Source organism: Scophthalmus maximus, chromosome 1, assembly GCF_022379125.1.
Source record: "Scophthalmus maximus strain ysfricsl-2021 chromosome 1, ASM2237912v1, whole genome shotgun sequence".
Taxonomy (NCBI): Eukaryota; Metazoa; Chordata; class Actinopteri; order Pleuronectiformes; family Scophthalmidae; genus Scophthalmus; species Scophthalmus maximus.
In genome coordinates this window covers 10,901,731-10,914,017 of record NC_061515.1, presented here as the reverse complement: position 1 = coordinate 10,914,017, position 12,287 = coordinate 10,901,731, and the positions used below count along the sequence as shown (strand labels likewise).

At 43.6% G+C, this 12,287-nt stretch overlaps 1 protein-coding gene across 4 annotated transcripts in view; it reads left to right on the top strand.

The window, feature by feature from the left end:
- Window positions 1-2,394: 2,394 nt before the first annotated feature.
- Window positions 2,395-12,287, top strand: part of zgc:158766 (uncharacterized protein LOC100009641 homolog) — a 33,345-nt gene continuing 23,452 nt past the window's right edge. For 3 of the 4 annotated variants that reach the window (XM_035629966.2, XM_035629965.2, XM_035629968.2), the window contains exons 1-2: window positions 7,354-7,604; window positions 11,828-12,025. In XM_035629966.2, coding sequence (XP_035485859.2) covers window positions 7,536-7,604; window positions 11,828-12,025 — 267 coding nt within the window. In that variant the 5' untranslated portion in view covers window positions 7,354-7,535. Of the gene's footprint in view, window positions 2,417-7,353; window positions 7,605-11,827; window positions 12,026-12,287 lie in introns of those variants that run through there. The other variant, XM_035629967.2, reaches the window with a different exon arrangement.

Here is a 12,287-nt window from a genome sequence, read left to right as displayed (position 1 = left end):
CTGGCATAATACCACATGCGTGCAATAAGCTTAGGACTTTGCTGCTGTTTGTTTTGAACTGTTTTTCAAATGAGACATTGAGAAGCTCACCACGTTTATCTGACCGCAGGTTTAATCATCTTGTCTCCGACAGCAACAAAACGAAGTGAAAAATGTGATAGCAACAAGCCTGATTCTTTCTTGTTTGGAGTCAAGGCACTTCTACAATATTAATACTGCACTGACAAATTATTGTCACTTATTTGGGAAAACAAATCTATATTATGTAGAGAAAGGTCTTGAGGATATTGAGGGTTTCACAAATTATATTTGTTTAACAGCAGAGTAACCAACTACAGAAGTCATTGGCTGCGTAGCGATTAATACATAAGTAATGGAAGTTGCACCATCATAACACTTAAGTATATTCTGCTGCTGTTATGGAGAATGTTTAAATCGTGGTATTACTACTTTTACTTTTGAGTTACTTCTTCCACCACTCAACAAACCATAGAATCATATATACACTAAGAGGAAGTATAGAAACTCTGCATTTTGTCATTGAGGAGTTCCTCAATGACAAAATGCCTCTTCCTGATAGGCCCTACCCTCAAGAGACGTGTATAATTAGAGCTATGGAAACAGGAAACACCTCGCCCTCGCTATCGTCTCTGCCTCCTTTCTCTACCTCCTGGTCTCTCTCTCTCTCCTTTCTCTCTCTGTGTCCTTAGAAATGCATTTTTTCTTTCAAATTATCAGGTGCAGAGTCGTCGAGTAGAGCCTTTAATGAGTTCCGTGATGGTTATCACTGTGTTTTGCTTCCATAGGTTTACTGGAAATGAGGTTGTGGTTTGTCCCTTGATTTTCTTCTTCTTCTTCTGCCTGAAAGAAATTAACAATCTGCAAGTTCATGGTTTACTGGCCTTCATCTGTCTGTCTGACGGCCTGTTTGTTGTGAAGAAGACTCGCAGTTAAATTCATTATATATTTAATAGTTGATTCCTTTAATTACGTATGTTATTGAAAAATTACATTTACATTTAGGTATCTTAAAATTGCTAACTTACTTTGAACAGCTGCCAAAAAAACCACAAATCTCTCAATTAGCTGTTACCAGCAAGTGTTTGGTATTATGATTTGATAAATGACTAATTGTTTCTACAACCGTTGTCCTGGTAAATGTTAAAGAGGTTAGCAGACATGTTTATTTCTTTTCCTCATAGTCCCCGGGAACCATTAAAGCCTGTTTGACAGGCACAATATTACTGCATAATATAATTTCACGCTGTCTAAACCTTAATCCTCCCAACCTCTTCAGCTTGACTTGCATCACAGTGCGTCAGGCAGCTCTCAACGCCAGTGATTCATCTGTGGTGACTGTTCATACGCCCTCGCTGGTGTAGTCCAAAGAGAGGGACATGGACAAGAGAGGGGCCTCTAATTTCTGCTCCTTCCTCCAAAGATTAAAGACCCGGCGGAGACCAGGTGTACCCTTCAGACCGAAGATTAGCCCGCCGTTGCACTTCCCTTCTTTATAGACCACATTAACTCCATTAGGATGGATGTACAAACTGTCTCCCTCTGCTTCGGCATGCCGAATTCAAGAGTGAGAAAAGCCTGCTTTTTTTTTTATTGATTCAGAGGAGTGGCTCCCAGCTTTTACCCTTCCTGGTGTGGAATGCACACCTGGAGGTGTTTGCAGAGTGGCTGGAGTAATCCATATAACAATGCAGGCTGACATTCTGGTGCCGTCGGAAGTACTATAGGCAGTTTGCACTCCTGCTGGCTCTGCATTGTCTGTACATCAATCGATGCGTTTGATCTCTTAATTGTTACCTTTTTTCCATCCATCCTTTGTTTTCACCTCTGACTGAAGAGTAGAGGGTTTTAAGACGATTTGCGTCTCTTCAACTGGCAGAAAATGCAATGGATTTATTCTTATTTATACCTTCAATCGAAGCTTCGGCCGTCATTAAAGACAACACAAAGTGGCACAGTGTGGGATCAGAAAGCACAGGTAAAGTGCGGTTTGTCTAGACTTTGTTGACATGGCAGGTCAGTTGAGCTGCACCGCTCTGGGTTCCCCTCACAGTGTACACACGGGAGGGAGATGGGTGCAGATAAAACGACTGGGTTACGCCCCGCCGAGGAATTGGGATGCCTGGGGGGCTTTCTGCCTGGCCAGCCTTAATATTGTGATTCTCCTCAGTCAACAAAGCAGCGCGTTTGATGGAACATGTCAGGTTCCTCCAGGATTTAGGGGCTGGTCCTCTCCTCTGGTTAGACAGCTGTCAGCCCCTCAGAGCCCAGAGAGCCAGCGACTCCTCCATGTGTTGTTGGAGACTTTGAAACAGCAGAGCAGAGCGTCTGGTGAGTTCTGATATATCTGAATTTTGGATTTACATAAAGGAAACGTATCAAGTTGACATATGACATGGTAAGTCAGGCTGCAGTATGTTGTCAGTGTGCGTTTTAGTTTCTTGTTGAAACAGGGGTATGCATGGGTGCCCAGGCAAGTCTGTGCAAGAAGAGTCAAATAATCGTTTAATAATTTTTCATGAGCTACATTTTCTTCTTCTTCTCTACAGCACACATTAGATTAGATATGTTTAGTTTAGACTTTAAAAGGAGGAAGCCCATTAACTTTAGTTTTACAACAGGGATTACTCATTTAAAACGTAATAATAGTGCCTATATCCTTTTATTGTCTTACACTGTAGTTACCGAATGTTCGCGTCTAGAATAATTTGTGTTATCGGTCAGACTGAGTGTGTCCTCTGTCTGACTCCTTGATTACTTGGAACTGTGAGAGCCAAAGCTGTAACTCGACCTTGCCTCCTCCAGCCACCTGTGCTCGCGTGCCCAGGGAAAACACTGGCTTTTGTGTTGGAGTGAGACGTGCACACAGCGGGGGGCTAAGGTACATTAGGGGTCTGCAACAGGTGGCGCGCTCTTCCTGGGCTTTTCCCCGCAGTATGGAGCATGGGCATGGTGGGGCTGTTGGTGGAACAGCTGCACCACACCACGCCATGGAGGTGGGGGTAAATCTCAGCCCTGTCAAAGACATCAGAGGAAGAGTGCGACTGCACTGAACGTTTGATTAAAGATGCATTCCTTTTTTTACCTCTAAACATGTTAGTGCAGTGAATTCATATCTCAATACAGATTTGGTTCTCTGTCTCAAGTGCAGTGCCAGTGGGCGACTTGGGGGGGGGGGTATGTGTGCTACATACACTATGTGGGTGTTTGTGTAGCTGTGTGCATGTCTGTTGTGAGGCAATCAATCAAAATCCCAGAGGCTGCAATGTGCAGAGTCTGTCTGTAAGAGGGTCGGTGACTGTTTTTATCCGACTGCAGGGGCTGGTTGGGAAGGGGCAGAGGGGGCAGTAGCTCTGGCTGTGTGAGCTCTGGATGGTGATGTGATGTGAACTCTCAGGTCTGTGCGAGGTGGACGGAGGGAGAGTGATGACCCGTTCACTCTATCCTCTATGTGGACTCAGCCTCTCTTACCAGACAATCCAAACCTGAACTGTGAGTATGAAATCTCTGCTGCTGCTTCATGTCGTTGCCTGCATTTTGGATTGTCTGCCCCCACAGTTCCTCTGTGTGATTTTCTCCCGTTGAAACAGGGACTTTGTAATTTAATGCGCTGTATCCTTCCAGAGGGAGATTTTTTTTCTTTTTCTAATGCTCCGAGAGCCGGTTGAGTCTCTTGTTAGCAACAATGTATGTATCTCAGACGGTGAAATTGAGCATTAGTATTGACAGTGCCTGCAACAATTAATCTATTAATTGATTAGTTGATTGAAAGCGAATTACGTATACTGCAACTTTTTAGGCTTTTTAGCAGTTTTATGCTTTAGGTCAGACAAAGATCGGTCAGAGGAGAGATTTAAAAGCTTCACTTTACCTGAATATAAACATCGGATTAATCAATAATGAAAATAATTGCACCTTGCAGCCCTCGTTGGTATGGATTTCCGTAGTTGTTGCAAAGTAACGATGCCACAAAACATTTGCTTTTGTTGTCACATGCACAGATGGATCTACCAAACATTGCTGCTGCGAAGGTTCATTCATACATTTGAATGCTCGGCAATGCTGTGATTACTGACATTGTGTTAAACTTTAAAGTTTTTTTTATAACAACTGTTGTTGGGTGGCCTGTGTGGCACTGTGAGGTTGGTACGAAGTGAGGTTGGACCAAGGTGTCACATTCCTCAGTTTGGTGTGTGTGTGTGTGTGTTTGTGTGTTTGTGTGTGTTTGTGTGTGTGTGTTTCAGCTCCTCACAAATGACCACCTATCTACACACAATAGAGACAGTAGTTAAATTTATGATGCTGTTCCTCCGATTAATTCCTCCATGTTCTCTGGGTAAAATTTGGTTTTGTTGAGCGCGCGCGTGTGTGTGTGTGTGTGCGCACACTCACTGCTTAAATCTTTCAATCTTTATCCAAACAAGTACTGTGAACTACATCCCCCTTAAATCTGTCTTATATTTTATCTGTAGTTAGATGTGACGTTGAAAAATTATGAAACTGCAGCTCTCCTGTCATCTGAGTAATTTGTTCCCTTGACAGATGTATCAGATCGCGTGCCCCCCCCCCCCCCCCCCCCCCCCCCCCCCGGGACTGGCCTATCTGTTTTTACAGATCACATAAATATAGTTTACCAGAAGCCTGCGTAAATTAGGCTATTTTAAACCTGGTGGTTGCTCGTGGAAAAACAACAGGAAAGGTTTAGTTCTTGTGGTTGCATAAACATATTATTGCAAATGGCACTGATGTTGTACTGTCCAGAATTTCACTGCTGTCTCGATTTGGATCAAAACATATTGAAGATAAGGACATGAAGCCCACCAGAGGGTTTATTTTTGTTTTCAAGCACAGGGACATGTGGAATAAATCACCCTGAATTCAAAACTCAAGTCTTGGCTCCAGGACACAGTGTTTGTTTACTGTTTTATCTCGGTGCAGCAGGTTCTAGGTCCTGACCTAAATCATCTGGACTACAAACACTCAGAGGCTACAGCGCCTCTAGTGGCCACAGAGGTTATACATAAGTCATGATGATACAACATGATGATTTGCAGTATTTGTAATCAGTCTAATATTAGGTGGATTTACAATATTAGTAGATGATTTAACAGTTAACACTGAAATACAAAAAAAAAGACACTAAACATTCAGGCTGTTGCTACTGGGGGGTAATTTAGAATCGGGATCACAGGATCACCAAGGCAGCTTTTTTTTTATCGACTGGACCTATAGGATCATAGTATTAAATTGCTAAGAAAAACCCCACTAATATCGTCCCTTAAATGTTGTATTATATTTTCCAGATTGGTGCAGTTTAACTCTAATATGCTTTTAAGATTCACCATATAACTGATGCAGTACATACACATGCATTTAGATGATGGTATCATCAACAATACACACATAAGTATGTGTGTACTACAATCTTAAGAATACTCGACTAGCAGACACTAGCAGTGTTTATTGTCTTGAAAGATTTTGAGTGTACATCAAACATGGCCGTTTTGCTTTCATTTGAATGTAATCATTGTTTCTTTATCTCAAAAAATCTGCACCGATTATAAAATTGAAGACTTTAAGATTTCGGAGCACATTTGATCTCAGTTCAAGATCCGGTTGCCCTGGCGGCCAAGGGGTCAAGACGTTGACCACAATGTTCCCAGTGTGAGAGCTTCAGACCTCTGCTGCTTGTCATTCCCCCTCATTTCCTGTCATCTCTCTACTGTCAACTTGGGAATAAATAAATAAATAAAGTGCACCCAAGAGTCTTAAAAAAACATCTACTTCAAGCCTTAAAAACACAACTCGTCACCATGTGGCCGTGTGACTGTCATGGCTGCAGCCCCACTTTGCTGGAAAGATTATACAGGAAGGACTGAAATCTGCCTCAGATGGCATCCTGCTGCCTCAGTTGGCCGCGCATCTGCATGTTGGACGCGTGCCGACCTGGGATCTTGTTGACTTCAGTGCCCCAACGTGACCCATTTTGATGTGCGGTAATTTCAACCCAATGAGATAAGTAAGAATTAAGAAGAAGGAAAAAGAGAAGAAAAAAATGGGGGGATGGTGGACACATGAAAGAAAAAAATCTTCCCTCGCTGACAGTGAAACCGGCTTTGTGGAAAAGGCATGGGCAGTAGAAATTATAGGGTCAACCCGTGCACAAACGTTATATGAGCTGGAGAGAGGAGGAGTGTATATTTGCATTGTGCACATGTGTGGTATGTGTGTGTCTGTTTATACAGCAGATTATACAGCAGATATATACATGAGACTAAATCTAGATCCACTGTGTATATAACAACACATGCAGTTAGCGACTTACATGTTCACTTCTCAGTTTACAGTAATGCTCCTGCTTCTTTTTGCGACTCCCTGAAACGTAAGACATCAAAGTGTACTTGTCTTCCTCAGCACTTCTGTCAACATTTCAGTAGCTACAGTCTGTTTGTGTTGTGTGTGTGTGTGTGTGTGAGGGCAGCCAGTGTGTCTTCTTGTTTCACGTTGGATCATTGTCTGACTAGAGTCCAGTGCCTCTCTCTAAATATAAACCAACCCAATTAACCGTCCTCACTACCTCCCCTGTTTACGCGAGTTCCACACAAAGACCTGCATTCTCACAGAAATCACTGCATTCCTGCAGTGAAAACATGCTCACCTCTTTTTTTTGTGCTGCCTCTCAGATGTCCAGTTATCTTATAGTACTGCTGAGTTTATTCTCAGACATCCTCTTATAAAAAATAACAATTTACAGTTTTATTTTCTCGCATCAGTGTGTTTTAATGATGGGACATCTGCCTTCTTTTAACGGGAGGATGTCCCACATATGTCAGTGGTTTGTAAGTTATTCCCCTGGCAATATTTAAGGGGAGCGCCATTGTGGTGAGGGACCTGAGCCACCAATCCTATGCTGATGTCTTCCTTTATTTTTCCTTTTGAAAAGCAGCAGAATAAGCTGAAACCCTAGTCCATTTGTATTGTCAGGACAAAGACAGACCATTGTGGCTGGAGGGGTGGAGCGGAGCTGCCGGTGGAGGTAGGGGTGCAAGGGGTCAGGGGGGGGCAGAGAGGATTTAGTCAGAGTCCGACCCCTGCTGGGTGGAGTGTTGGGACTCGGGGCGGTGGGGGTGTACAGGTCAGTTAGTGTGTTGTTGTTTTTCTGAATGATGAGCCTGAAGTTGCAGCAGTATGCATTTATCCAGCTGGAAGAGGCTGCAGTAGTAGAGCTGCACCAGGGCGGGGGAGGTTATGCTGGAGGGAGGGAGGGAGGGAGGATGAGTGACGGGGAAGCCAGCGCACTGCCTCTCTCACGCTCCGACAGGAGTTTAGTCTGCTCCAGCTGCCAACACCACGGCAGACTGAGTGAGAGCCGGAGAGAGAGGGGACCTGTTGATCACATCACAGCAATGACTTACAGCACTCACAGAGCGTGTCATACACCGGATTCTATGGATGCGTGGAGTTGATGACGCTTATTTATCTACTGAAGTTTTGGATTTCTTTTGCGGGGTCTCTAAATGCTGTCACTGGGCAAAATGCACTCCAGAGCAAAGTCCCGGAGTTGTGACAACTACCTGAGTATTAAGGTACAAACTTGAAATATGCTTTTGAATTTCTCGCCGTTATATGTTTACAGGAACATTTTGATGGGAAGTCGCTGTCTCGTACTTCTCTCATGTGTGATCAAGCTCAGCGTGTTTTAACCTAAACCTTCTTCTGTACTGGCTGTAAACCCTCTCAGGAACCTTCAGCGAAATGTGTGTGTGTATGTGTGTTTGATTGTGCACGTTTAGAGGATAGATGTTTTTAATACCTCAACTTGTACACAGCTGATATTTTGACTTCTTGCTCTGCAGCCACAATATGGCTTTTCTACACTTGCACTAAGTGAGTGACACATAAGTACAATGTCCATGATTATTATGCTCGATGTATACACACACGTCCCTTCATTTTCATTGAATTGCTTGAAAGCAATTCAATGAATAGATTCTAGATTTTAAATCTAGAATCTAGAATTGAGACATTTTTCAGCTGTGAGCCGCCATCAACAATAGCAAGCTTGTGCCTTTGGGGGAAAGAAAAGAGAAAGAATGAAAACAAGATTGACATGCTATGTATCATTTCTGGGGTCAGTGAAATACACAAGTATGTGTATCCTCTCTGATAAGTTAGGCTTCTTTATCATCCTCCCTCTTGTTTTGGTATGCATCCATTCTATATTTACTCTGCAGGGGTATCAACAGACTTTGTTAGTCTCCTTTGTCCCTCCTGTCGCTGCTCATCACTGCTCTGATTGGTTGAAAGACCTTCATTCACGTTGCACCTTCTTGTTTGGATTTCTTTTCTGCAGCAGCCTGATCAAATATGTGAATGTATCATTCATCTTGACAGTACGTGTTGGTTGTGTGAGCGTGTCTGTCGCGGCTGCTCAAGAACAATATCCTGTCAATATTGTTTACATCCTGTAGATCCTGATAATTAATGTGTGTGTGTGTGTGTGTGTGTGTGTGTGTATTGTTTCAGTATACTGCTCTGTTACTTAGCTTGCATCTTTTGTTTTTAATGAGCCAGCTTGAACATAAATACAAGAAGAAAAAAAACTTAACCCTGAAGATTAGCAGAAGTGTTTCGCTCGCATATCATAGAAAATAAAAGTAAATGATAAAAAACTAAAAATAATAACCTTTTGTCTGCACTCAAGTGGGTGGCCCAGTTTATCACCCCCAGACTTCCATTATTGTTGTTCTCACTGTGTCACAGCGGAGGGGGACTCTTGGGGTTAAAGTTTATCTTCTGAGATAACATTTACTAAAGTGTCTTATGCTGTTGTCCATTGACTTGTGTCTATACACAGAAAAAAAACGTTTCGTGTGTGTGATGTATCTGTAAAATTGTGTTTGTGTGTGTTTAATTATAATTCAGTTTGGAATATAGGCATGTGTCTTTGGATATGCTTGTGTCTTAATCTAAGCCACTGGTTACTCTCAATAAAGTTAATTCAACAGAGGAACGTTTTTGATTTAACAGGGATCTTTGTCTGGCGTTGTTAAGTAACCTTACTTGGTTTTCTCTCTTGTTAAACTTATTGGGAGTTATTAGTACGGTGTGCAGATCTTTTTGTCTGACTTCATACCCCAGCTCCTCTCCTTGCCTCTCCTCCTCTCATAAGATAGGATTTCTACCGGTTCAGATCATAAGCAGAGTCAAACTCTACACCAAGGTCTTGCTGGGATCCTTTGTTGGCACCCTGGCACCTGGCAGCAGGGCAGGTGTGAGCAACCTGTGGCCTTTGTCAGCCCCTCTCGCCTTTGAGGCTGTTAGCAGGTTGGTCGGGGCTTCAGGGCTCCTGTTACACTCCCCTGGTGGCTTCATGCTCCACTGGAGGCCTGGTAGGCAGCGCCTTTTGTGTCCCTGACCCCGCTAAATGTGTCAGTGGCCACCTCGCGTCAACTCTCCTACTGTCTCTCACTCTTTCTTTCTCTGTGATGTAACTTTTGTGAACTTTTCTTTCCACTCAACTCTTGTTTTTTTTGTTTTTTTAAATTCCCTTTTCCACGTGCTTTTTTGCTGATTCACTTGGAGACAACCCCCTCTCCCAATTGTTTAGCCCACTCACTCGCCCCGTGCACCTCCCGAACAGCTGGTTCACCGACAGACACAGACAAACGTGTCCCACCTGGAGCTCGGGGCCATTAATTACCGGCCCGGCCCTCCATCCCACAGGCAGCGGCTTACAAAGATCCTGGCATCAGAAAGGGTGGGACTTCCCACTCGACGCCTGTCCTGGCCGACGTTCTGAGGCCAGACATACACACAACCATACACACTGCATTCCTCTCCGGCTCAGAGCGGATGGGAAGCTCAGCTCAGGCAGCTTAGCTCAGTCACTCTGCTGAGACATGCAGATATGTCTCCCACCAGCCAGGTGACACTTTCAGAAAAAAGAAAAAGCTTCAAATGCTTCCTGACAATGGGAAGCTGAATAATCTGTTGGACCTTGTCCATGATATCATCTCCAGAGTCATGAAGTAATGTAAAAAAACAAACGTGTGTGATGCAACTATTGTTCAGATAAGTGCAGTTTTGATGTGTTTATGTTGTTTGGATTACATAGACAGCCAATCCTGTGCAACAGGTTGAATAGCATTTGATTTATCATTGAGCTCAAGTATCTGCTATGTTGAGTAATTGTCCTTCAAAACACTGCCTCTTTCACTACCACTGTTTTTTTCCCCCTGCCTTGGGAACTTGAAGAGAAACTTGCTAGTCTGTCCTAACCATGTAAAGAGGGCTTTCCTCCCATTGTTAGCTTTCCTCCAATAAAACTCCATGTTATTCTTCTCCCCCCGGTCGCAACAGTGACTAATACCCAGAGACGTTTTGGTCTCACTGAAAGCAGGCTGACTGCTAATGGAGGTGGGCGTTTTTGTTTCAGGGCACCAACACTGTACGGCACATACCACTTAGAGAGGCGGAGTGCACAATGAGAGCCTTGTAGTGGAGCGGTGGCATGTGCACCAATGCACTGAACTGTACTCACTCGCCTCTAATTGATGGCGCTGAGCTGCTTAGATCAACAGGACAGATCCTCTAAAGGGTGAAACATGGGATGTCTGCCAGGCTAAGGTCAACACAGGCAATCTCTTGGTTTCCAGTCTTTGTCTTTTTTTTTTTTTTTACGCACTTTTATTGTCATGTAAATGCAGGGCGCACACATCTAAGTGAAAGTTAACTTCCCTAACCCCCCCTCGTTCTTCAGCATGGCACCCAGTTCTCATATTGTGGGACTTTTCCTGGCATTGCCGTCTATCAGCGTGGTTATCATCAAAGTCAGATGTCTCTATTCCACTGTTGTGTTCCATTCGGGAAGGACAGATAGCAGGGGGATGTTTGGCCTTGGCTCTCACTGCTGAGAGGAAGGTCAAAGCTTGAACTGTGAACACTACTACAAGAACGGGTCAAACTCGACTGGTACCGCCGCAATCACAAATGTCCCCGTCTCATTCGTGGGCAAGTTGTAATGAACATTATCGGACGTGTCATCTGTTCTGCTTTCGGGACCGTCGGGACCGCTGTGGTCGCCCAGGTCACGACGGGGTCAGAAAATGACATGATTGTTATTAGAGGGTAGCGTTGCACCGTCCCGGCCAGAATGGAGTTCACCCTGTACTTTCCAGTTCGGCTGTTTATGTCCGCTCGTGGTGACGTCACTCTCACCAGGTGTTTCCCCTCTCCCTGATGGAAAGACATGACATGCTTCCTGTCATGTTTCTATTTCCTGACTGTCTGGGCTAAGTAGGATCATTCACCGTTAATATAGTGCATAATATGCAACCACATGTTTATGTAGTTGAATATATGTACAATAAGCAGGTGCCTTGTATTTTGCATTGTCTTGGAAGTGTATCCTGGGACTCCCGAGCGGACCTAAGAAAAACCTCAGGGATCACAAAATATTTTTTTTACTCTAATTTTTTAAACAACTTGAGGAAGAAAAATAACATTTAGGCTGAGTGTTTCTTAATGTCCACATTAAACCATAACCTGTGATGGAGAGTAACAAGTAGATGTTGTTTATAGGGATATGATTGTTTCTTTTATTAATTTGTTCCTCTTATAACTCCATTTTGGTCACACTCACCTTTTTAAGGTTTAGAGACTCTCATCTCCATGTATCACATGCCCTAATGTCATTTATATACTGAGAAAAATAGCCTTTTGTGTCGCCTTCAGCATTGTTGTTGTTAACACAAGATATTCACATATTTACTGAGTGATTTTTTTGTGCCCTTTTTTTTCCTCTCAGGACGCTGAGTCTTTGGACAGCTGTATACAGAACACCTTGTCGGCCCTGTACCGGCCTTTCACTGCCACGGCTGCCACTGTCCTTTGGCAGCTCTTCAGCGTGGTGGAGAGGCAGTACCGCGGGGACGGCCTCCGCTGCCTCATCGACTTCTTGCTTCCTGCCAAGAGGATTCTGCAGATCATCCAGCAAGAAACCTGCGTGAGTATAGCTGGATATCATTGACATGGCACCTGAGGTTAAATGGAGGAATCCAAGAATGCGTACTGTGATTTGTGTATGAATTCTTGTTGAGGTTCAACCCAGTCACAGATTTAGCTGCTGTTGGCGATGTTTGACTCAGATGAAGAGGATGAAGAAAAAATTGAATAAAAGCACAAGCAAAACATGGTTCACAGTGTCAGGTCGAGTTCATCCGTACTTTTCCCAAACATGGCATAATACTCATCTTCAAAGGTAAACG